The sequence below is a fragment of the Ambystoma mexicanum genome, chromosome 8, assembly GCF_040938575.1.
Source record: "Ambystoma mexicanum isolate Mex_15411 chromosome 8, UKY_AmexF1_1, whole genome shotgun sequence".
Classification (NCBI taxonomy): Eukaryota; Metazoa; Chordata; class Amphibia; order Caudata; family Ambystomatidae; genus Ambystoma; species Ambystoma mexicanum.
This window is the reverse complement of record NC_090929.1, coordinates 372,121,580-372,147,360: the sequence shown is the minus strand read 5'-3', so window position 1 is coordinate 372,147,360 and position 25,781 is coordinate 372,121,580. Positions and strand designations below refer to the sequence as shown.

Below are 25,781 nucleotides of genomic sequence, written 5' to 3'. Positions count from 1 at the left end.
ACTGAAGCTTGGGGACATGCATGTTATGTAGCAAACCTACTGTTCCCATGTGTAAACTGAATTCTGAGCAGGTCTACAATGCGATTGGAGGGTAGAAGCTGGTATTAGCCGATTCAAAACGAGGCTGAAGTGTAGGGAGTCCCCTCCCCACAGCTCTGGCGGTGTTAATATTGGGGACCAAATCAACGGCTTGGGACAGATGAGAAGTAGGAGTGGGGACCAAATCAAAGGCTGGGGACAGGTGGGAAGTAGGAGTGGGGACCAAATCAAAGGCTGGGGACAGGCGAGAAGTAGGAGTGGGGACCAAATCAAAGGCTGGGGACAGATGAGAAGTAGGATTGGGGACCAAATCAAAGGCTGGGGACAGATGCGAAGTAGGAGTGGGTACAATCCAAAGCTGGAGAAATGGGTGCCAACTCTCCAAAGCTGTAAAGAGGCCATTTGACCCTCAAATGCTGACTCATCCTTAAAAGTTGTAATTGTTTATCAGAAAATGGCAGTAAAAGGCGGAACTCGACACAGCTATGGTTTTAGAATATGCATGACAGCAAGTGGCATCTTCTTAACATTTCACCAACTCCTGTGTGTACGGATTGTGTTTGGAAGCATGGAGGTGAATGGGTCTATAAACCTATGTTGGCCTGATGAGGCGGTCAGTCTGCTCTTCCCAATTGTTCATGTTGTTCCCTCTTTCAGGAATGATTTCCTAAAAGAGATCAAGATCATGTCTCGGCTCAAAGATCCGAACATCATCCGGTTGCTTGGGGTGTGCATCCGGGACGACCCCATGTGCATGATCACTGAGTATATGGAGAACGGAGACCTGAATCAGTTCCTCTCCCAGCGGGAGATCCGGAGTAAATTCACCACTGCCAACAACATCCCATCCGTCAGGTCAGTAGAGTGCACGTGACTAGGCTTCTCATCGGTGGTCATGCAGTATTCTGCATTCTTACAGTGGTGGAATGTGTCCATTTGGAATGTGTAGCTGACTGCTGCGGTAAAAGTGCTGAGAGTACCCGTGAAATGTATTTGTAACATAAATGACATCAGAAATCCTGTAATGGTAATGTTTATTTATAAAGCACCTATACAAAGGCAAGTGTTTCAAAGCGCTCAAGGAGGGTCGGAACATGGGGAAAAACAACAGTCACTCAGAGCCCTTGAAATTCTGAGACTATAATAGTCTGCACAGGCAGAGAAAGTGCATATAATACATTTAACTCAGAGGTCAAAAAGACAGTCATGGTTACCAATGTTATTTGTTTATTTGTTTGTTGTTTAATGTTATCCATGCCCTATATGGCATAAGTGATTTGTAACGCAAGATTTGACACACACCATGATTGTAATGGTTCTGTGTATAACCGTAAATGCCAATAAAAACATTTAAAAATAAATAATACATTTAACAGTAGAGATACAGCAAATAGGCCTGATGACGATTCTGCAGTTTTACCAAGTGCAATTAAGGGGTGAAGACAAGGGAGAACGGACAGACGATCTTCATGCACAGTGCATTTGGATCGTGCAAGTGCACAGATGATCACAGGGAGTGGGAGGTCCAAGTGCACCCAGTCGGTGGAGACTGGGGCAAGTGCAGTGAGGGGGGGGGGGTGCTATAGGATATATGTTAAGCTTATTTAGACAAAAGGAAATATGTTGGCTTGTAATCCAAATGTACTGCTTGCCACATTCAAAAAGTGCTCAGAGGCCAGACAGGCTTCTTTAGTTCCTGTACTTCATTTTGCAGATCTGATTCAAGTCCAACCAAATACAAGGTGAGAGTGGGCAAAGGCCCTGAAAAATGACTGATGCCACATTTCTCCGCTTCCTTTTTGTTTCAGCTATCAAAACCTCCTGCACATGAGCTTGCAGATCGCCTCTGGAATGAAGTATTTAGCGTCGCTGAACTTTGTCCATCGCGATCTGGCGACGCGGAACTGCCTGGTGGGCAACAGCTACACAATCAAGATCGCAGACTTTGGGATGAGTCGGAACCTGTACAGTGGAGACTACTATCGGATCCAGGGCAGAGCCGTGCTGCCCATCCGCTGGATGGCCTGGGAGAGCATCCTATTGGTGAGTGGTTCCGCTGCTGAGAAGGCAGCTGTGGCGATCGTGCCACTGGATGCCCCATCACAGGCAGCTCTAGGTGGCACTGCTGTTTGTGGAGGCAGCAAGGTTTTCACAGGCCACATGACTGCTCACCAGCACTTTATTCTTCCACGCTAGGGACTTTCCTGAATTCACTTGCCCGTAGCTTCTTCCTCCTTAATGTAGAAACCTAGTCTATGCAGCATTTCGTCTTATATCTCTTGCCAACCCATTAGTAGGAGTTCTTATTGAAACACTATAAAAATGTTGATGGTAAACAGACAATTGCTCGTCACCATCATTAAAACGTTTGTCCCTTCCACAGTAGTGAGACGTTTAAGACATTCTTTTACCATAAAATGCAATTAGTTCAAACATAACAAGCAAAGCAGAGCAGCACACAGAATAACATTTACAGTGATTATATGCAAACATAAGAAGTCCTCCACACTCAATAAAACTGTGAATAGTAGTGTGCCCTGCAGCCAACAAATAAGATGCCATTTAATGTACTGCAAAGTGTTTTTGTATCACGCCTTTCTTCCATTTTTGAGGTTCTCGCTGCACATGGCCCTAAGCAGGAGGGGTGGCAATTGATAGAGGTACAGGCAGGTGTGAAACCTGTGGTGTTGATGGATGCAGGTCAGAAATATCTGGATCCAGAGTGCTTTTCTGGTTGTATGGGTTTGGTGGTGACATTTGGGTATATGTTTATCTGGACGGGGGAGCCCAGGATCTGATTAATTGCAGCTCTTTGGGACTGGGTTAACCACTAATGTGGGTGGTAGATGGTAGAGTTAAAGAGGTAAGCTTCATCAAGGCTCCATTAATGTTGATATGGTAAATGATATCGTGTGTGTGTGTGTGTGTGTGTGTGTGTGTGTGTGTGTGTGTGTGTGTGTGTGTGTGTGTGTGTGTGTGTGTGTGTGTGTGTGTGTGTGTGTGTGTGTGTGTGTGTTCTAAGGTGGTGAAAGATTTTAGAGGTGAGTCAGTAAGTTGGGGAGATGAGGGGAGTATTTAAGCAAAGGGTAAGTGTGATAGGGGAAGGTAAGAATTCATTAATACTCTGAGGGGGTGTGATGGCTGGGTATTCTCTAGGGAAATGATTAGGGCGCTTAGTAAGATGTTCACGCACTAGTAGTTCAATTTCACTGTACTTGCAAAAGAGTGTTATCTGCTAACCTTTTGAGACCAAGTATTGAGTGAGTTTGTGTTGTCTTTGTATATCATGCTGGGTTGAACACATACAGTCATGTGGGGCCTCAGCTGAAAGAGCCAATTCTCCAATATTCCAGTGTTATCAAGTTGTGTGGTTTCATGCAATGTTCATACATTTTAGGGAGAGGGCTTTGGTTTATTTAAAATTGCAGTGGTCGGTTAAAATTGATAGACCTTTCGGTGCTGGTCTATTTATAGCGTTAGTTGAATATCCAGGTTTCCAGTGTTTCTTCTTCTGTGCAATGGTGTTTTTCAGGTAGTTTCAGAGTTTGGCTGCAGCTTCAATGCTGGATTGGACCGCTCCTAATGGTTGGTAGTGGGCAAATTTCCTTCGGATGTATTTAAGGTTCCTGCCATGGAAATCATGCTGAGCGATGCTTTGTGTTTCAAAGTAAATTCACCATTTGATCAAGAACCAATGGGGTGCATGGAGGGCCGGAGTGATGTGTTTGAACCCTTCCAGTCTCTGGAGTAATTGGCCTGCTGCGCTTTCTGCTCTTTGTAGTGTATTGAGTAGGTATTCAAGAAAGCCAAGTAGAGACTATTGATATATTCTTATCCTGAGAGTATAAATGTGATCATTGACATAGTCCTGGGCATTAAAGTCAGGAAGGGCTTCAAGCAGACGTTTACTCTGTGCTGGAAGAAGCATCTGCTTATGATGGCTTTCTCATCTGCTGTTCCAGTTCCAGGTTGATGTCCATCACTATGTTGAGGTTTCTAATAATTGTCGTAGACAGGACAGGCTCCCATTTAATCTGGCCAGGGGATTGGTTTGGGGGTGTTGAGTCGCAGATAAGTTCCGTTTTGGTCGCGTTGAATTGAGACCTATTTATAATCATTCTCAAGTCCATGCGTGCAAGTCATATCCTGAGGCTCGGTGTGTTCATTTCAGAATAATTTGTGAAATTGTAGATAGTTTCCATGACATCTGCATAGCTGAAGCACATAAGGCCTGCATTGTTAGTGAATTTCATTAGCAGGATCATGTAAATGTTGAAGAGTAGAGGCAAGAGACTGGCTCCTTGGGGGTACTCTGCATGCCAAGTAGCGGGAAAAGAGAGCATATGCTTTGTTTCAGGCTCTCAGACAGGAGTGAAACAATCATGTGACATCAAGTCTTTTTAGAAGAATCACATGGCTGATAGTTTCAAAGGTGGTGGAAATGTCCAGTAGGGTAAGGGAGGTGGCCAATGATACGATATGATATGGCATTTAAAACGAGCCTGTACACAAGTGTTTCTATGCGTCACAAGACAAGGGAGGGAACACAGAGGTAAGACAAGACAAACAATACTACTAGGTCTTGTTTCATTCGGCTCGTGCAAGTGTGACAATGTGAAGTGCGGGGGGAAGGGAGAGGGGGAAGTGCAAAGGAGAGGGTTGATGGAAGTACGATCTGGTCAGCAAGTACTGAGTAAGTGCAACCGGGGCATCACGGCTCTAGGAGGCACTGGGGTTGCAGAGGCTTCAGTTACAGCCCCTAAGCGAGTGGTGGGCCAGGAGGCAGTGCAATGAGAATGGTCATGGAAGATCCTGGTACCCAGTGAGATTTTGAGGGTACCAAACCACAAGTTGGCGCAGCAAGCAGGTAAGTTAGCAAGGAAGGCCGTGGAGAAAAGGAAGGTATTAAGCTACTTCCAGAAATTCAGGTTGTCCATCTCAAGTCTCAGAGGGGCAGGGAGGCCATTCCAGAGGGAGGCATCTGCAGAGGAAAGAGATCTGTCCCCCACTCTCTGCCTGGAGAAGCGTCTGACCCTGAGAGAGTAGGAGGTAGCTGAGCAAAGGGCTCTAGAAGGAACGTATTTTGGAAGAGAGAGTTGGGTGTACTGCGGGCCCAGCCCCAGAAAGCCTTGTGGACAATGCAGAGGGTCTTGAACTTGATCCTTGCAGCCACTGGGAGCCAGTGGACAGATTTCAGGGCTTAAGAGATAAGGTCCCTGGGCTTGAGGCCAAGGATAAGTCTTGCAGTCCTGTTCTGGATTAGTTGCAGAGGGCGAAGAGTAGAGGAAGGCAGATTGAGAAAGAGGCTGTTGGAATAGCCCAGCATGGATAGAACCAGGGCTCTGGAGACCATGAGCTTCTGGGGGAAAGTGAGAAAATGGTGGAATACCTCTGAGACGGTGCAGCTGGAAGTAGGCCTTCCTGGCAATGTCCATGATGTGGGGAGAGAAGGAGTTAGTGGAGTCGAAGATGACAGCAAGGTTTTTTGCCTTAGAGGAAGGCAAAGGAAGAGGGCCCAAGGAGGGTGGCCAGTGTGAGAGAGGGAAATCGGCAGCAGGGTTCCCAATGAAAAGGATCTCCATTTTACTGGCATTAAGGCAGAGATCATTGTAGGCGCACCAGTCCTGAATTGTGGATAGACAGTCAGGAATGAGCGAGGGAGTAGAGGAATCGGCTGGAATGAGAACCAGACATGGAGAAGAAAGCCTGAACTGTGCAATCTGCTGCAATTGTGATATCAAGGGAATTCTACTCATGGTCCTTCAAGTCAGCTTTCTTGTTTCACACAAACACAGTCTTAAGAAGAAGCTGGAACTATATATGGAGAAACATTTGATGTCTGAACATCTGTGGCATTGTGCCTTCAACAGCTGGAAAGTAAAACACAGCTGTCATCAATGTGAATATACAATAATCTTGGCAGAAGGAAACACCTCTGTCTCCACCTTTTCAAACATCTGTTTTGGACAGCGCAAGTACTAGTGGACTTAAACCTGGAAGTAAAAAGGTTCAAATGTGCAATAACCAGGGGGTTCAAATTCACAAGTGGGAAGCAGCGGTCTGCCGCTTCAAGTCAATACCCGTGAGCATACTTGTATCTATGGGGAAAATGTTGCACATCCAAGTACTTCCACCAAAACCCGTGACACACCTACAAAAAATTATATTACCATTTCTTCATACAGTATTGGGGAGAAGTAAGTGAAGTCTAAGAAATGGAAGGGTTCACCAGCAACAACATTAGACATAATAGTGGTGATGGTATCCAGTGGGATGTGACAGAATCCTGGAAAACGTTTTGCAAAACATGCAGAATTATTATATCACAACTGATGAAAAGTGAGGTATATTCTTAGCAAAATGCAAATGAAATGAAGACAAATTAACAGCATTATGTGCCATATCCTTCATATCAATTAGTGTGATATAAATACTTAAAAAGTTAGGGAAAGTGTCTTTAAAATGGTCCTAGACATCCTAGAATAGATAATGCATAACATATTACTTGTGATCATGTCATAGATACATAAGCCAGGCAGACACATGTGATAGGTGTGTAGTATACAAGTGATGAATAAAGTGCATTAGTATTTAAAAGAAGAGCTCAAATATAAAGGCCAGAAGGAAGCTGACGAATCTTCTGTCAATAGTGAAGATCTCGGCTTAATAAGAGAATAGAAGCACATATAAGGATGACTATGAACCAGAGGCCAATGCTTTGATATGACGTCTCTCAGATAGCGTCTACCCATGAAAATTGTTTTAAAAATCTACCAAACGTGTATTCTATTCGCATAGAGAAGGACTCCTAAGGAGTCAGGTTAGAACAAAAAGTATGGATAGACTTGTTTGTGCGACCAATTTTTCAAATAAAAGGACACAGGTTAAAAAATGAGTAAAGAAGTACTGGAATTTGGTTGGATGTACTGCACAAATGCCATTTTATTCTGTAAAGGGATTACTTCTGTTTTTTTTTTATATCGCTATAGTTTATTCATGACTTGGAAATGTATTAAAAGTCTTATGTAATTGCGTTGAATAAAAAAAGATATGGGCTTGTCTGAACTACACACCCTTTTCACAATTAAGCTACTGCAGGCTGAATCTGCTTGGTGCCACGCTATGCTATGTTCAATGCGCTACATGGTTAAATGCTAACTCAAAAACAAACCTCTCAGAGTTGTGCACGATATCATCAGAAAGCATCATTAATCTGCATTGGTACTGCTTCTTACTACACATCTAATATTCCTACAATAAAGGTAGCAGGCACCCCTCTCTAGAAAGAACATGGCATGATAACCTGTTCTGTGTTTTTTTTCCCACTTTGGGAGTCTCCAGCCATCGCTTTTTGCTCACTGTATTTTTCATAAAGGAGGAATATCCATTTGCATATCAGTCTTTTTCCCGCCCACAAGGGCAGTCCAGCACCAAAATGCCGGGCAAACCTCCTTTGAACAAGAGTACCAACAGCAATCCCAACCGTGTTGGTGGAGCTGTGCCTCTCTGGGCACAGTGAGCGAGGGGCCCGCGTCTAGGTTCCCCAGGTAACTTGGGGTCACCAACCCCGATTTCCCTGCAAAAATATAAAAAAGGTAGCAGATAAAGAACATGGCATGATAACCTGTTCTGTCTTTTTTCCCACTTTGAGAGTCTGCAGCCATCGCTTTTTGCTCTATGTACTTTACACAAAGGAGAAATATCAATTTCTATGGAACCTATTTTGCTCATGTAAGCGGTTAAAGCATTACTTAGCAGATTCATACACTTCTAACCAAAGGGCAGAATGGGCGAAGTGCCATGACAGTCTGAAACATGCCTTTGATTTTCAATGAGAAATGGAGGTGCAGGCTGCATATCCTATCATGTTTTACTCTATCTCTGCCTTTTCTCTGTAATGTGTAAGCCTGAGTGAATACATTCATCCAAACCCTGAATAAACCACATTTTTACTGTATACTGGATTCGCAAGATTTTCTGACTTTTTACGAGATCCTGGCAGCAGAATTAGGTTGAGTTCATGACAATTTCATGCTGATGAAATGTTGCTGTAAACAGTAGGTTCAAGAAATCGGACCCTGTCCTGCCAGCGCATGTTCAAGGCAAACACTTAATGTCAATGATGTCCGAAGAAAACAATGTGCAAGTCTGACTAAGGACTTACTCATGGCTTTTTCTTTATTAGAGATACCAACTTGAACTCTGTGTGTTAAACTTAAAAAAAAACATATTTTAAACAAACACTATAGAGCTATGTTGTGTTTTCTCTCAGATCAGAGCTCATAACAGTGCAATACTACTCGAATATATGGTATTCATTTAGGCAACAGCAGAGGAATGAAAGTCTGCATCATGAATGCTTGGCATGTGACTGAATCTTACTCAGCGCTAATGGCCTTTCTGAGGTTGACTTGCACCCATGGACTATCCTTATTATCAGATAATTAGCCTCATGGAAGGTAACTCAGGAGGATAAAACCTTGTGCACACTAATGCATGAATGACTCTTCGCTAGCCCTGTATGCTTTTCAGAGGCTCATGAATGTTAACATTTAAATGATGAAAAGCAGACAGAGGCACACAGAACATGCAACTGATTCTGCTGGTCTGATATAACTTTTTACCACTGCCCAATTAACCATTACTAATTTTATCAAAAAAGATGAAAGGCTGAGTGGTTCTTCTTAAGATTCAAACGGGGTACCTTAAGTTTAAACGTCGATCTTTGCAGCGTGTGCATTAACCTAATGAGATCTCTTGCTGCAGTCTTTAATGTGCTCTCCTATTTGGGGAACATTCCCATATGCACAGGATTCCAGTTTCCCTTGTTAATCCCCCTATGCAGCCTCGCCCCACCCTCTTTTCCCCCTAACCTTACTCTTCTTTCCTGCATCCCCTGAGCGTATTTGGAGCATGTTTTTCTTTCCTCAAGAATTGACTCAAAACTTCCCTGAACTTCTGTTGAGCTTCCCTGGAGATGTCTGGTTCTTAATAGAGATTCAGCAGACCCAGGCTGGAAGGAGAATCTGTGGGAAGCCACAAACCTACCCGAGTCTCGGCATGAGATCAAGGGAGCCCGTAGGTCACTTTTTTGAAGGTTCTCCCAGGCCTCATAATGTCCAACAACCACTAATAGAGCCAAAAATACCCATCATACCTCTGATATTGGTACATTTCTGGAGATGGTGCCCCTTTTATTAAAATACATTTCTATGAACCTTACTGCTGTAAATCATTTGGGGTGTGGCATTTGAGTAATAAAGTATTTTAGTTTGGACTACAATTATCATGAACTTGTTTGTTTGTTTGTTTGTTTGTTTGTTTATTTGGTAATGCGCTCCGAGCCCGTGGGCATCTGGGCGCAGCAGTACAAGAGGACTCGAAACTTAGTTACAGTGCCTGACAACAGGCTATTACAGAAAAACAATGGTTGCTTACAGTAGGTGATACAATGCATATAAAATATCAAGTTTAAGCGCATAAGAGCAACATTTTAACAGGTTGTGCCGTTTCCACTAGGGTGAGGGTCGTTGCATGTCGTTGTTGTGCAGCCATTTGAGAGCGTAGGATCTGAATCTTGTGTAGGGTAAAGGGCATCGAAGGTCGGGTGGGAGTGTGTTCCATGATTGTGCAGCTCTAACTGGGAAACTTGCACCGCCTGCTGTGGTAAGTTTGAATCTGGGGACTTCCAGTAGGAAGGTGTTGGCAGATCTCGTCAGTCAGTTAGAGGGTCTCCAGTTGATTCTTTCCGCTAGGTAGGGGGGTGCTTGATTGTTGAGGCATTTAGAAGTGAGGGAAATAGTTTTAAGTAGAATTCTGTCCTTTATCTTTAGCCAATGGGCTTCTAACCGGTGTTTGGAGATATGTTCTCTGCGTGGGATGTTCAGAGCTGCTCTAAGAGCGTTATTTTGCAATCTCTGGAGTTTATCAGTGACCGACTTGTTGGCACCTGAGTATAAGGCGTTGCAATAGTCGAGTCTGGACATGACAAGGGCATTGGCCAAGGTGAGGCAGCTAGCACTGGACAGGAAGGGTCTGGCGGCACGGATGAGTTTACACGTGTAGGTGGTTGAGGAGGCGAGGGAATTCACTTGCTTTTTGAGGGTGAGAGCTGAGTCGAGGTAAAAACCCAGCGTTTTGACCTCGCGCATAACCTTAATAGTATTGTTATCAATGTTAAATGAGGTGTAGTCCGGGGTGAGTTTGGATAGTTTGTGGTCTGAACCGAGGAGCAGGATTTCAGTTTTATCGTCGTTCAGGCAGAGGCCATGTGTGGCCATCCATGCTTGAATGAGGATGTAAATTTTATTCACCAGAGCCAAGTCCACTTCATAGTTGCCCGAAAGGGGTATGAGGATCTGGGTGTCATCTGCGTAATTCATGTAAGTGCACAAGTGGCTACGGCTGGTCTGACTACTTGCCAAACAGCAGTCCGAGCTGGTTAGGCAACAATGCCCCCTTGCAGTGACAACAGACTGGCTTAATGCCTCGTAATCAGGGGAGTCCTCCCTGACTGTGTCTAACAGACACCGTCCTCTCTGAGCTGCCATCAAGCCACTCGGTATGATCAACAAGCATTACATCACTGGGGAATCGCCACATGGGCAGGGTGTTTTGGCCTAGCACCTTTCCCATACACACACAATGACTTTGAGGAGCAGGGGTCCTCCGCACTGCACGCTCAGTACAACAATAAGGTCCAACAATGCAAATGTATGATAATATGAGGCTGAGTCGGCGAAAACGATGCAAATGAATTTGGCCTCCAGCTCGATTTCCAGCACGGTCCTTCTGGATCAAGGTTTCACTATGTTGATGACATGGCAACAGACTGCTGATGCTTTCAGGTCTTAATGTCATCTATGGAACAATTATGATTTCAGGCCAATTGGTGGCCAAATGTTGCTTGTGACTGTAAGTAAACTTGCTTATGAACGGCCAGATATCTCAAATGTGACTTGATCGCTTGGGGTAGATGTCGATGCCATTTATGGATCAGGGTAGACTCAGCCCTTCATCCTCCTGAGGACATTACATTGAGTGCCATGAGAGGGTAATACTGGTGGCACCGATTATTTTAATGCTTCGAAACTGGAGGATTCCAGTGTGAAGATCAATGTATATTACCAAATTAATATTATTTATCTCCTTTGCAACATTTGGGGGGAAAACCTCTCAGAAATCTGCAACATTGTATGGAGCTCGATGGCAAATTTGTATAGTCCTAAGGCATACAAGGCAAGCCAGTTGTGAGGGCATTCATAGGGTTAAGCAGGCAACCCCATCCTTTTTTGCCAAGGGGGTGTTGAAGATCATGCAGCAGTCCATCATGCAGCTGCTGTGTACTGAGTGGGGAGTGGTGGAATAAACAGATGTAACTTTAAAAGCAACAGCCCAAGATCTGCTGGCACGTAGGTAGGCCTTACATGCAAGGTGGTTAAGGTGTGTGAAACTCTGTAGATTGTCACGATTCTTGTGGGGTGCTGCAAATATCCTCCAAGCAGCAGTAAGTGACGCCATTAGAGAAAAAGAGCCTCATTCAGAGTTGGTTAGCAATGGTAAAATTGGCAGTGTTTGGCAAAAACCACTGATTTTACCATCATCCTAATTCAGGGTTTGGTCAAATACTATCGGTGGTATGCCACAAGAATACCATCAGCTGTATTTTAGGCAGACATTCTAGAAATAATCTGTCAATTTTTGTCAAAATCTAGCTTGGCACCAATTTTCTTTTTCACTTTTTTACTGTACAGAAGAGAAGTGCAAGCTCTTCCCTTCAATATGGAGATTTGTTTTACAAAAGGCCATCATAATGGGGTGAAAAGGTGGGCATCTCTGATGCCCCCCTCTCACCGCCTTGCCAATGTAATGCATAACATCATCAGAATGACCCCTTTGTGCATAAAACAACAATCAATTCTGGAGTGGTATGGGCCACTCCTTAATATAATGTTTATAGAAAAATGTTTTTAACCAATTTCTTTTAGGTTGCCACTTTCAGCAGTGGTATATCTCCTCTGCCAGTGGTAAACCCTGTACTCTGAAGATTTTCAGAAATACCACCAGCAGAGATGATAACTTCTGATAGTGTTTCATAAAACAATCTGACCAACTTTCACTTTCAATGGCATCCTAGATCTATGTGGAACTAGAAAAAGTGGTATGCGTCAACGGTGCTAAGCGCGCAGTTGAAAAATCACCATAGGGTGTTTCAGCCGGATCAGTCTGATCTATCCCTGGAAATGGAGCGTCACCTAGGGATCATGGAATCTGAAATTAGGCTAAGAAGGGGACAGATGCTGTACCAGCAATTGAGTTTTGATGGGCAAAAGCCAACTAGGCTTATAACCCCACCGTACAAGATGATTGAAGCAAATATGCCCAAAAGCAGACGCAAGAACCACATGGAAATGAGTTAGCTGTTAGCGAGTGTGCAAAAGGCTAGGAAAGTGTTTAGTGGGTCTTGCTTCAGCAGAAATCATTATAATCAGAAGGCGGCAATCTAAGGAAGCTGGCCATGGGAAGTGTTCAATATTGAGTCCCTTATTGGATGGACCAGGGGCCCTAGGTGAGTGTAACAGGGATTTGGTTCCAGGATGGCTCCATGGTAACCGCTGGAAGAAGCTTAGCATGAAAGCTGAGCGAATGTGTGAGTCAATGTAATATCATTATAATAAGAAATTGTTTTAATTTGTAAGATGTTTTTTTTTTAAAGTACAGTTCTTTATAACCCTTAGACTATATGACATTAAAATGAACTAGCATACAGCGTGGCAACGTGGATGACTGTCCATGTCTCCCCCTTTAGGGCAAGTTCACCATGGCGAGTGACGTCTGGGCCTTTGGAGTCACGCTCTGGGAGATGTTCACACTATGCAAGGAGCAGCCATACAGCCTTCTGTCTGACGAGCAAGTCATTGAGAACACGGGCGAGTTCTTTCGGAACCAAGGGCGGCAGGTAAGGGCTCCTCACTATGGCAACTGCTGCTATGAAATCTCTCCCTGAAAAGAGCAGGGGCAGGATCACTGCTCACGCAGTCTACCATTTCCAGCTGTGACCTGCCCAGGGCTCTGGGTAAACACCTTCTGGGTTTGTAGCACACTTGGGTACCACCATGTAAACATGGGACAGGAAGCCTTCATCTCTGTGTATCAGCAAGGGATGGCGGCCCATACCCCTTGCTTGACCTGAGTGCCACATTTCAGTTTTCATAAGAAATATAGGCCTTGATTCACAGGCCCGTGAGCATCTCAGATCTGCAGCCTTTTCCTTATACCTGATTTGCAAAGCCTAAACCCGGGGCAAATCTGGAGCTACCAGCACCATCCCTGAGCTGCTCACTTGCAGGGGATGCGACGGGTGGCTCCGCATTTCCTCCTGTTTGAAGCTTGCTCGTCGAGGTGTAACGGAGCAGGTGCAAATCAGAGATGCTCACAGGCACCGCCTCACCTGTTGCATTGCAAGTCTCTGTGAATCAGGCCGGCTCATAATGTGAAGGGGACGAGAGGGTTTGTTTAGTTTAGTTTAGTTTATTCATTTGTATTGCGCACCAGACCCGAGGGTATGAGGGCGCATGAGCAGCAAGGTGATTCAAAGCTTGGTTACAGGATGCTTATACTTTACATTACATAATTATACTTTACATTACATAATTACAGTGTGACGATGAAGGAGCATGTGTACAGTTTGGCAGGAGAGAATGCAATAGATGTATTTAAAGAATTTACAAATATATACAAGTTTAGTATTACAAATTTACAGATTCTCTTAAAGCATGCAACGCGGAGAGCAGCCGTGTGGTGTTAGAGGTGTTAGTGGTTCGTGTTCTTTAACCAATGGATGTAGTTGCGTCTAAAAAGTGAGTAAGGTTGGGGAGTTCTGAGCGATGGTGGTAGGGAGTTCCAGTGTTGAGGTGCTTTCACCTGGAAGCTGTTGCCACCCATTTTAGTGCGTTTAAACCTGGGGACGGTGAGCAGATTAGCATTGGAGGTTCTGGTGGGTCTGATGGGGCTGTGTTTGCATATTCTGTCTGCCAGATAGCCTGGGGCAGCATTATTCAGGCATTTGTGGGTGAGCGATGCTACTTTAAGCAGGATTTTGTCTGTTGTGCTGAGCCAGTTATGGGATTTCCTGATATTGGAAATGTGTTCCCTCCTGGGAATATTGAGTGCTGCCCTAAGGGCGTTGTTTTGTAGCGTCTGAATTTTGTTGGTGATTTGTTTGGTGGCTCCTATGTAGAGGGCGTTACAATAGTCCAGTTTGGATAATACCAATGCTCTGGCTAGTGTAGTGCAGCTGTGGGTGGAGAGGAAGGGTTTGGCTGCTCTTATGAGCTTACATGTGTAGGTCGTAGAGGATGCCAACAAGCTAACCTGTTTGTGGAAGGTTAGGGAGGAGTCGAGGTATATTCCTAGGGTTTTTACTTCTTTCGAAACCTTGATTAGGTTCCCATCTATGATGTTTGTTGTCTTGTTTCTGTGTTGGTTATAGTGTTAACATGCTGCCATACAACTGCTTCTGAGTGTAGTGAGACACAGCATCCTGCTGCGCTGCCAGAAAAAGTCAGGTTTCAGACTGCTACTGCTAAGGGAGCCTGCATCATAAAACAACATGCTTTGCTGGTGCCTTGAGCCTTAGGCTGACTTCCCCCGAGAAGGCCCCAAACCCCCAAATAGCCGTGTCAGCATGTCTGGGTGGCAAGAGGACATAAGTGCCCCTGGCCAGTTTGTAATGCCCCAAATGGAGTTTAGTGCACTGTGACTTCTCTCCCAGCAGTCCTCTGATCCTCTAGGTTCCCTTCCGGGTTTTCCAGTGCACCCGCTGTGCACTAATTTCATCTCTATCTATTGTAGGGTTCCTCTTGGCCTACATGGCTTCTACAATTGGATAAAGAAGGGACACTTGAAGATTGTTTACTTATTTTCTGCCAGTTGGGTCCAAACTATGTCTACATTAACATTTTTATAGACGGGTTCTTTTCCTGTTCTGGTAGACTTGGCTTACCTGAGACATGCCCCAATAGAAGCGCTTGTGTATACTGGTGCCTTATGCTTGGTGGTAAGTTGTGACTGCTTTCTGCTTGTTATTTGCTTCTTACAATCCCATGGCAACACGTTTGACGTCCCCATTTCTCCACACATGTACCATTCTATGGTGGTTCCAACAGCCTGGTCTCTGTCCCAGCTGTACTCACACACTGCTTGGCAGTGGTTGCAGTGAAATTGGGAAGGAGATGCAGATTCAGCAAGGAAGACATATCCATCACTCAGCAGAGCAGCAGCAGCAGCAGCCTCCCTGGTTACAGTTGTGGTGCCAAACTGTCCTCCGCCAATCACATACAATTATTAACCCATTATTGAGAAATCCTGAGGACAGGTGGCTTTCATTTTCAACCCAAATTAGGAAAATCTGTTGAGTGCATTTTACCAAAATTTGACAACCCACTTGAACCAGTCAGTTCTGCTTGTTATTTTAAATGCTAAATGTTTGTGATGTGTTTTGTTTAAGTTAAAGGTTTCTCGTTAATGAAGTGTTAGAAAGAAATATTTTCCAAACCTGTGAATGTGAATTCCATATTAGTGCACAGCTGGTGGGATGTAGCGGCCTGCCTGCCAATCAGGAGACTCAGAATGGGGGGTTTTCAACATGGTAAAACCCCCTGCTCCGAGCCTTCTCAAAAGCGGGAGGCTGCCATCTTCCCTGCCACTACTGAGGTAAGTGTGTCCACCGCACCGACCTCTCCATCCTTCCCCGAACCCCAGTGTCAACATCCGTCCCGAGCCCATCCCTACTTACCTTTGCGCTCCCTCGTCTCTCGGAGGTCCCGGGAACACACTGTGTTCCTGACACAGCTCTGTCACTGCAATGGCCACCATGGAAAGGGAGAAGGGACTACATGTAGTTCCCTTCTCCCTGCTTCATAGCGGCCATCTTGTTTCGTTATTTTTTCCAGGTTGCGAAATGGTAAACATGCCATTTCTCAACTTGAAAAAAAAAACTACTATTGTCCCGTTACAATGTGTCGGGATACTAATAGCAATAAAACCTGATTTGGGGGGGGGCATTACTGGGGCAGGCAATGCCCCAGGCTAACGTTAAAGCCCTCACTTCGCTCAGGCTTCTAACTGACCCGATGCATTACCTGGCCTGATAATGCCCCCACTCGTGTGGGTTTATTGCCTAAGTATATAATGTTCTATTTTGCTCTTCCCATCTGATGAATCAAGGGAGGCAGAGTGTCTGAACATGGTATTGATGGATTTGGAGTTTTTGAGTTATGCAACATAAATAACCCTCATGTTCCATTAAAACTTAATTTGATGGTTGGGACCCATTACATTTACACTGTACTGTAAGCGGGTCCCCACTGCCAAACTTTCATCATTTGCACTGCGTGGTGCAAATCTAAAAGGCAAAAGATGGTGTACAAGTGTGTACGTCGCCTTTAGCCCTTCCCATTTGCACTCTGCCTTGCAAAGTGAGTAAACTCTGTCAGCATTTACTTTTCATTGTGTGCGCAGCTGGACATGCTCACATGGCAAGCAAGGCTCACAATTGCAATTAAACAAAGAGTTTTACATTGTCATTTGTGAACACTGCTTACCATGCATTCACAAATAAGATTAAACTGAATGTCGGAGAGGGTATATTTGTAACTGGACCCCATAGAGGTCGCCAGTATTTGGCCCAGCATGAAAATCCATGCCGGCGTAGATCCTGGAGCATTTGCATGGCGGTGAGGAAGGGAGGCATCAGAAACGCAAGTTGCGTTCCGCCCCTCCTCTCTGCAATAGAAATGCTTGAATATGAGCCGTAACGTAAATGAATGGCGTAAACACCTTTTTTCAAAATACTTTTATGTTATTCATTTGCATTACATGATCATAGAACACGAGCCCCTATAAAGCAGCAGAGTAAAATGGCTTTGGTAAAGATCCCTTGCTTCCTTTTTTAAGTTAGCCACGTTCATTGTAGACCCTTCTTTGTGCATCATCACCCCAAAGGCGTGGGAAAGTATTCCCACTGGCTGCAGAAAGAGACGCATTTATTTCACAGACAACATGTGGCCAGTACTGAAATAACATGCACAGCTGTAGCCACATGCTTTGCTGAGCTGATCTGAATCTCTTTGCTTCCCTTGCAGATACACCTGTCGCAACCACCTCTGTGCCCTACGCCGGTCTTTGAGATGATGCTGAAGTGCTGGAGCCGCGATATTAAAGATCGTCCTGCTTTCGAAGTGATCCACCATTTTCTTGGAGAGCAAGTGGAGGCCATTTAACAATTGCCCTAGAAGGGACTTACTCCCTTGGTGTGCGGAGCAGATCTTAATCTCCTTTTCCCTGCTGGACCCCTCCTGGTCTTCTCTGAAGGGGACAACCTACTCCTGACTGGATTATCTGCTCCTGGCGTTGTCACCCATGGCAGCGCTTTGCAGCAGCTGAGTCTTAAACTTTGTATTATAGCCTTATGGACCAAAATGGATCTCAAATTGCTGGTTGGCTGAATCCTATCTTAGATGCGTGGTTTCCTGGGACTGCTAAGAAGATCTTTCCAACTTTTGCACTTGTCTCTGCTCAAGTCGCCCCTCCCGAGATGTTATGACTGTTGGATCTGAATAGGAGGCGATGCACCTCCGTGAGCAGAAAAAGAAGCAAAAAGCTAGACGATGCAAAAAGGGATGCGAGAAATTGGACAAATCCACTTTAAATGTACCACTAAATTCAATTATAACTGTATGCGTGTGCGTTTATGTGTGTGTGTGCGTTTATGTAAATGTTTGTCAGGCCAGGTGCACATTTCCTTAAAACCTTTACTCCAGTCCAATTTTTTGTGATGGTTTGTGTTAATCTTTTGATCAAAAGCAAATGTCTTAAGATGTCAACTTGTAAATGGACAGGCTGTACAAGTAAAATTGTCAAAATCGCTATCAGGAGAATCAGCATAGTAAGTGCACAGTCTTAATACCAGACTCATGCATGTAACATGCAAATCAGGCCGAGGATTCGGATTCGTCATCATCAAATCAGTAAGAACAGACTGGAACTTAAACCCACGTCTTTCTATTCATCTAAAGAGTATTTGAAGCTCTAAAAGCAATTTTCATGTTTCCAAATAGCAGTAAGTTTACAATAACTTTTCATTTGCCTTTCCCCCCAATCTGCCCCTCAGACAAAATGCAGGTTTCCAATGATTCATCGCAAGCTAATACGCAAGTTCTTCCACTCAACCAGGCTGAATTCGGTAAAAAAAACAAATTTAGCAATAATGTTGCACTCTTGAGGGCCTCAGCCCAAGCTAAAGACACGAGTGAAGCAAGGGGATTAAATGAGAGCCAAAGAGGGTACAACCTGGTAATGGCCTGAGGAAGGGGACATTATTTATATTAGAACATTTCACCAAATGAGGGTAGAATGTTATATTTAAAACAGGAGATACAAAGGAGATACATTGGACTGTTGGGAGACATTGTTCATACCAGTCCTGATTGCCCTCTGCCAGTGCATTGTGCGCACTAGATTTGCCAAAATGCCAGGATTCTAATTAATCATTAAAGCATGAACATCATAAAATATAATTGGAAAGTAAAGGCATTTGGAAAGTCCAAATAAAAGAGGTGATTTTCTGAATGGATCTGAAATGGTTGCCAATCCAGGAATGTCTGGTGGCTGTTGACAGGCTGATCAAAAAACCTCTGCTGGGGTAGTGTGGGATGGGTAAGTCTAACATAGCCTTTGGATTGCTGTGCGTACTTCCCTGAAGACTTGAGATTTAACATTGAACCGGCGCACCAGCCTTGCACATCTATATAGATCATAAGATACACCTCCCTAAATGTGTTGGAACTTGACCCCAGTTATAGAGCACATTAAGAGGGTAACAAACATTTGTGATAAATAGATAAACTATTGTTCAAAACACCACATTCTCCACAAGGTCAGGTTTCTACAGCAACCCGGAAGGGAGGTCAACGTTGAAGACCCATGTCTGGTCCCCCATTGTTAAGACAATGGTGTGGACCAGTCATTCTAGACCTTATGTTTAGGCTTTGTTGATTTGGTTTGCAAAGGTTTCGGGCGCCCCTCTCTCGATAGAACAAGGCTTGATAACCTGTTCAGTGGTTATTAACCACTTGAGAGTTCGCAGCCACTGCTTTTTCTCACTGTGCCTTTTTGTTGATTTGGTAAACTAACCTGATGTTACATGTTTTGAAGGAGGACATTGTTAAGATGAACGTGCTTTGCTATCTAGAGTTTGAAGTGCAGAATTGATCTTGGGAGCTTTTTTTTTTAATGGACACATTTGTAATGCAATAGATATTGTTTTTCTGTCCATGGAAAGTAACCCTGTTCGCTGTTCAGAAAGTCAAAACTCATCTTCAAGTAAGGACAGGTCCATATGATGCAACCGCTGTCTTCCTGGGCAGTTTGTAGGAGGTTTAAAGCAATTCACTATGGGCACAAAAAGTTATGCATGCGCGTGGAGACTGATGATTAAATGGGAGGTAACATCTGAATTCTTCAATTTCCAGCTGGAGGATTTGCTGCATGGCAAAACACCAGAAAAAGAAGAAACACGTTTGTGAGTTGTAACGAAGGGACAGGGGCCTGCGCTACCGAAACAGTTCAACCTGCCGGCTTATCAAGCTCATTATGCAGAGAAAGGCACCATGGTAGGCTCGATAAATCAGTGTCCTTGTCCCTCAAAGAGGCAGGTTGTTACTCAGCCAGTCCAACTCATGGCAACTCATGGCAATGCCTGTGCCCTCCCGTTCAGTCTAGGCAGGCATGATGCAAGGAAAGGCTGTGCTCTGTGTTAAAAAGAAAATTAGGAAAGAGGCATTGAGCACTGAACCCTAATTTGACAGCAAATACTTTCGTCAATGAAAAGTTGTCTGCTACAAAACCAACTTTCTACACCAGTTGCTTTGTCATCAATCCCCAAAAGGCTTTTCAGTGTGATGATACTGTCCATGTTACCGATCGCAGTAGATGAGATATTTCTATTCAAGGACATACATGAACTTGTGACTAATGTACATCATGACCATACACTATACAGGCAAGTGCGGTCTGGTAAGGCTGCACCCTGTGATGACTTGCGGAATGTAACGCATGATGTTTGAAAGGTTTTCGCACAAATTCTACTTATGAGTAGGAGTTATAGCCAATGAGGCCCACCACCACTAGATCTTCTGGCCTTTCCATGCCTTTATGCCACCAGTGGCTCAACTACCCCTGAAACCCGTGGTAGAGACTTTGCAGACAACACATACGGATAATTCTTTCGACCTGCGTTAACTCGTTTTGCCAAACCTATGAAGCACACACTTTCCATCCTGGCAACTTCAAGGCAGCTACCAACAATGCCAGATAAGAAAGTACAAGCTAACTCTACAAGACACAACGTATACATTAAGACACCTTTCCAGGGAGTGTGGGAGGCTATGATTGCAATTATGGCTACAAATAAGAGCAGGGCACACTGCTTATACAGCAGATAACTCTACTTGCCTTTCATGGAATAACACTGAACAAACCTAAAAACAAGCGAAACAACAAAGGCTATGGACGAAAAGGGCTGGTTACTGAGGAAGACACATCTTTGAAAGCGGCAATAAACTCCAAAGATCAGTGGTGTGGTTCACATCGATGGCCAAAGGCAACAACTGAGCAAAGTAACAGAGTGGGGCTTAGGATGCCTTTTGGGGAGCAGCTCCCACCCCCGCCAAAATCCTTTGACCAACGAATCCTGAACATAGGACGGCTTAGGTTCAAGATCAATGGAGAGTGCTGGATAAAGTGACTGAGGAATACTGGGCTCAATTCAGCATGACACCAAGACCTACCCCACCCAGAATTGGGGCAATGCAACTCAAACGTGTGCCCAAGGAGTTAGGCGCCAGCTGTTTTCCTAGAAGAAACACCTATAGATATGGCACCCATGATTAAAGAGGTCTGTGTGTATTGTTCTTGTCATCTCTGATTCCAAAGAAGGCTGGATCCTTGCACCAAATGTTGTCCTTACTCCATTAAACAAATACATCAGCAATAAGAATATCGACAATTAACCAACACGGATATTACCCAATTATTGGAAGATAATAATGTCTTCAAAACAAATATTTAAAAGAGACTTACGTGAAAATACCTATGGATCCCGTGCATAATAAAAAGCTCTGTTACGTGTAAGGGCAGTGAAATTATCAATGCGAAACATGATTTTCCAGATCAGATCTACATAGACAATATTCACCCAATGCCTAAAAGTAGCAGCTACCCACTCAGAAGAGGGGGCATTCATGTATATTCCTACCCAGAAGATTGGCTGATAAGAGTAGGTGCTTGGTAACAAGCATACCTAGCATGAACAATGGCTGATATATGTAAGTGGAATGTTCAGTTAGATATGTCGTTTTTGAAGTGAATTATTTGATGTTTGTACAAGTCTGTTGCTGTTCTCTAAGGTGTAACTGGGGATTACTTCAAGGTTTAAAAACATTGCTAATAATCAGTGGGTAAGCAACTGGTGTTTACATCACATAACATAGCTAGAGATGTGTTGAGCAGTCGTCCTTGGTGCACAGCAAATATCTCTAAAAGATGTGGCTTTGATTGGATTCACCCAAAAAATGAGTTCTCCATAAAGAATGTGCTTCCTGGAGCAAAGCGTAATGTTGGTACGTTGTAGCAATTGAACCGTAGCCTGAGTCTGAAAAGAAAATAGAGTTGGAGTGACTCATTATTCAGGTGGCAGGCAAATTAGATTGTTTCTGGAGTTAATTATTTAATATTTGTACATGTCTGTTGCGGTTCTCTAATGTTTAACTGGTGATTAATTCAAGGTTTAAAATGCTAAAATGCATGAGTGTGTACAGGACTACTTCAACTACCAATCCAGTATCTGAAATTAGGATTTTTATCTACAATCTGCAAAGAATGCAAAAGGATAATTCATGCTGCGAAAGGAAAACATTACTTGTCTGGCCTTGTTTCACATGCTACTCTCCCAACTTCCCAAAAGGTGAATAGGTTTGTGAAGGCCTGATTTTATTTCATGTATAATAGTTTATAAACCAAATAATCTGAGGATGCCACTAAATTAAGGTTCCTGTGGAAGTCAAAATTGGTTTGCCACAAGGCATGCAGGCAGGTCAACAATCAACTAGGCTTTGTTTATTATTTGTTTTTAAAAAAGGAGGACAATTACACATTCAACCACTAGGTGTCAGAATAATGCAAATACAATCTACAATGGATTCCAGGCTTCAAAACTACTGTTATAGTTAAGTAGCCTCTTGTTTTTAGTTTGGGCCGTTTGATGGCAGAGCCACTTATAACCGGAAGCTATTGCATAAGAGTACAGCTTGTGGGATATAGCATATGAGGAGGGACACAAAGCTTGAAGTTGCTGTTTGGTTTTTTCGCCCCCCATTGACTGCCCATGGGCATGCTAATCCCTATGGCCATTTCCAACAATTTCCTGCCCTCCACGTCCAAAACACCTCCTCATTGGAACTCTGTCAGCTCAAACTTTGCTCTCAGAAGTGTTTTTTCAAAGCAGTCTTCTGAGAGTTAATGACTTAATTGGAGCTGTAAACCCCTGACTGGTGTAACAAAAATGATTAAACCAGGTCTGCCTTCAGCCACTCGATTTATAAACACTATGCGTGCCCTTCACTGAAGTCCTGTTAAAAACAAGCATTAGCAAAGTCAACAATTTTGGCTTGTGTAAAAGTAATGGACATTTGCCAGGCATTTCCATTAGATTCCCAGGTATTCACACTGTTTTGCACCCGCTACCATCAATGGCCAGTTAATACCACTAGGGCAGTACCTGTCAAGTCCCTTTCCCATGCCTTCAGAAAAGGCCAAACTGTTGGCATTGCTAATGCTTGTTTGGAAAGTGTTATTTTAGCTCCAGTGCTCCACGAAACTGCCTTGACTCGTCGCTGGCCCATTTTATTTTCCATGTTGTATGTAGGAAGTGTGACTTTGTTATTCTTTGGTTTTAGGAATTCTGTGTCACGTAAGGGATCGTAGTAGGTCACACCTTAGCAATGGGTCAGTTTGCCGAATGTGGCGTAATATAGACAGTGACATCAACTTAGAAATGACACTTCAAGCTAAGTCTCATGATGACCTCTCCCAGGGACTTTATGCACCCATAGACCAAGAGAGGTGAATTTACCACAAGCAGCCTTGCGGATCCCTGACGAAGACCGAGATTTACAGTACTCATTCATGGTGTTCCTTGTAGGACAGAGAAATACTCTGATGGGTATTTCCCTCACCCTGGTATTCCTTAGAGGTTCTGCTGCAACCTGTGGTTAAAAACATCGAAAGCCACCTATATGGCCTGCATGATAAGCACAGAGAAACACCACCCTTATCATTGATTCAAGGTAGGCCATTGTCATAGGACAAAACAGTTCTGTTCCATGTTGGCCATTAACCAAGAATGGCCGACCTCCAAAGACACCATTTTGAAGACTCCAGTTCGATGGTGACAATGTTCACCAATATCGCTGCAGAATAATGCATTTGGTAATTGGGTGTCAAACGACCAGACAGATCACCAGCCGCTATGCTTTATCAAGAAGTTAGCAAACCCAGATTCTTTTTTTTATAGGATCATGGGAAAACACTTGCATCGTTCAATGCCGGAGTCCCAAATGCACGCACACCTTGATGATGCCCACATGCATAGAGTAATTGTGCAAGAATTGAAATGCCCTTGCTGACTATACATGTATATTATAAATATGTTCATAAAATAGACTGAGGTTTTTGAGCTATATTTAGTTTTTAGCGATTCCTTCGTATTTCAGAGAGCAGAGTTTCGCAACTGTGCCCGATTCAGCGAATGTAGATGCTGAGGTCCTATGTACTTTCTGTATCCTGTGGTCATAATGAGCACTATGCTTTTGTTTTAATATTTTATAGTGTCATGTTTTAGTTTTGTTTTGCTTTTTTTTTCCCCACACTGGATTTTTAAGAAACCTTGCTGGATCTGAATGTCAAAGGTCATAGAAAGGTTAGTGTAAAGTTTTTACATGAGGGATGTGCTGTGACCTGTACGTGGGTGGAGGTGAGGGGTTGTACTGGATGGGTGTTAGCTGTACTGTACTACTGTCACTCTGTGGATGAATAATCTCTGACATTGTAGCCAAAATGGACTGACGTGCAATGAAGCCTGTATGGTTGCCCAATAAATATGAGATTTGGATACATGTTCCATCTTGGACTTGACTCTCTGCTCCTGACCGCTCACGTGTATTTCTACAGTAGATGCACTTTCCAGATGATGTGTGCTTGAACGCCTCAGAGCAATTGGGTCCACAAAGAAGGTTCGCTAAAAGTGCCGAATTCTTCAGAAAGGAACTCCAGTGCTTTGGCTCTTGGCCTCAGCATGTCTGTGTCTTTCTCCTCTCCGTCTCAGGGCTCCAGTGCTGCTCCCCACTAGGTCTCTGCGGTCTCTGTGGCTTTCTTCTGTGTGTCAGTGTTCAAGCCCAGGCCCACCTGTTCCAGTGTTTCTGCTCTTTCCTTATAATCGTCTTTGTGCCTTTGCCCTACAGGTCTCTGCGCATGTATCCTCTTGGTCTATGGGGTTCAGTGCCTCTTTCCTTTACGTGTGTGGGCCTCTGCTGTAGGTCTGTGTTTAGCCCACTCCGTCGCTTGTTTCAGTTTTTCTGCTTCTTTCTCTGTGCGTTCCTCCACTTTGCCTCAGTGTTTCTGCTCTTTTCTTCTCTGGGTGTATCAGTGATGCTACCCTTTATCCCGCTGTGTCTTTACCCCCTTGGTCTTGGTGTTTCTTTTCTTTCACCTCATGGTCTCAGCGATCCGCTGCCTTCCCCCTTTAGGTCTTTGCACCTTTCTCAGTGTCTCCTCTCCCCTCCCCTTTGCCTCAGTGTTTCTGCACTTTTCTTCTCCTGGTGTATTAGAGACGTTACCCTTTATCTCTCTGTGTCCTTACCCCATTGTTCTAAGTGTTTCTTTTCTTTCATCTTACTTTTCGCCTCTGCTTTCTCTCTTTCTTCCCCTCCTGACTGGTTGCCTGGCTATCCCCAGAGTCTCACTGGGTACCAGGCTCCTCCATGACCAGTTGCTCATGCACTGCCTCCGGTCCTACAGCGCACTACAGGGCTGTAACTGTAACCCTACCGTCCCCTACCTCCTTGCACTTACCCAGAGCCGTGCTTCGCTGGCTGCTCTTTCTCTGAGCAATGCTAACCTGCTGGCACTTCTGTACAGGCGTGTTATAAACGACTTATCATATCATATCACCTCATCGTCTCATCAATCCGGGTTCTTCCCCCGTAAGATCTTTGCACCTTTCTCAGTGCCTCCTCTCCCCTCCACTTTGCCCCAGTGTTTCTGCTCTTTTCCTCTCTTGGTGTGTCAGTAAATGTACCCTCTAGGTCTCTCAGCCTTTCTTCTATTGGTTTTAGTGTTGCAGTCCCCCTCCTTTGACCTCACTGTTTTTGCACCTTTCTTTTCTTGCCTGTTTTTCTGTACCTTTCGCCTGTTTGCCTCAGTGTTTTAGCACCTTTCCTTTAATGAACTAATTGTTGCACTTTCTTTACATCTAAGTGTATGTTCCACTGCCCTTCACCTGCAGGTCCCTGTGGCTTTCTCCTCTTGCTCTCAGTGGTCAAGTGTCTCTCCCCACTTGTACTCCTCACTCTGGCTTCTGTGGGCCTCAGTGTTCCATTGCCTCTCCTCTCTTACCCTCAGTCTTC

General features: G+C 44.1%; 1 protein-coding gene across 4 annotated transcripts in view; it reads left to right on the top strand.

Moving 5' to 3' along the window:
* The window catches only part of LOC138471948 (discoidin domain-containing receptor 2-like), a 679,729-nt gene extending 655,457 nt beyond the window's left edge, over positions 1-24,272 (top strand). For all 4 annotated transcript variants that reach the window (XM_069609836.1, XM_069609834.1, XM_069609835.1 and 1 more), the window contains 4 exons: positions 697-894; positions 1,848-2,082; positions 12,848-12,997; positions 17,184-24,272. In XM_069609836.1, coding sequence (XP_069465937.1) covers positions 697-894; positions 1,848-2,082; positions 12,848-12,997; positions 17,184-17,321 — 721 coding nt within the window. In that variant the 3' untranslated portion in view covers positions 17,322-24,272. The remainder of the gene's footprint in view (positions 1-696; positions 895-1,847; positions 2,083-12,847; positions 12,998-17,183) is intronic.
* Positions 24,273-25,781: the final 1,509 nt, after the last annotated feature.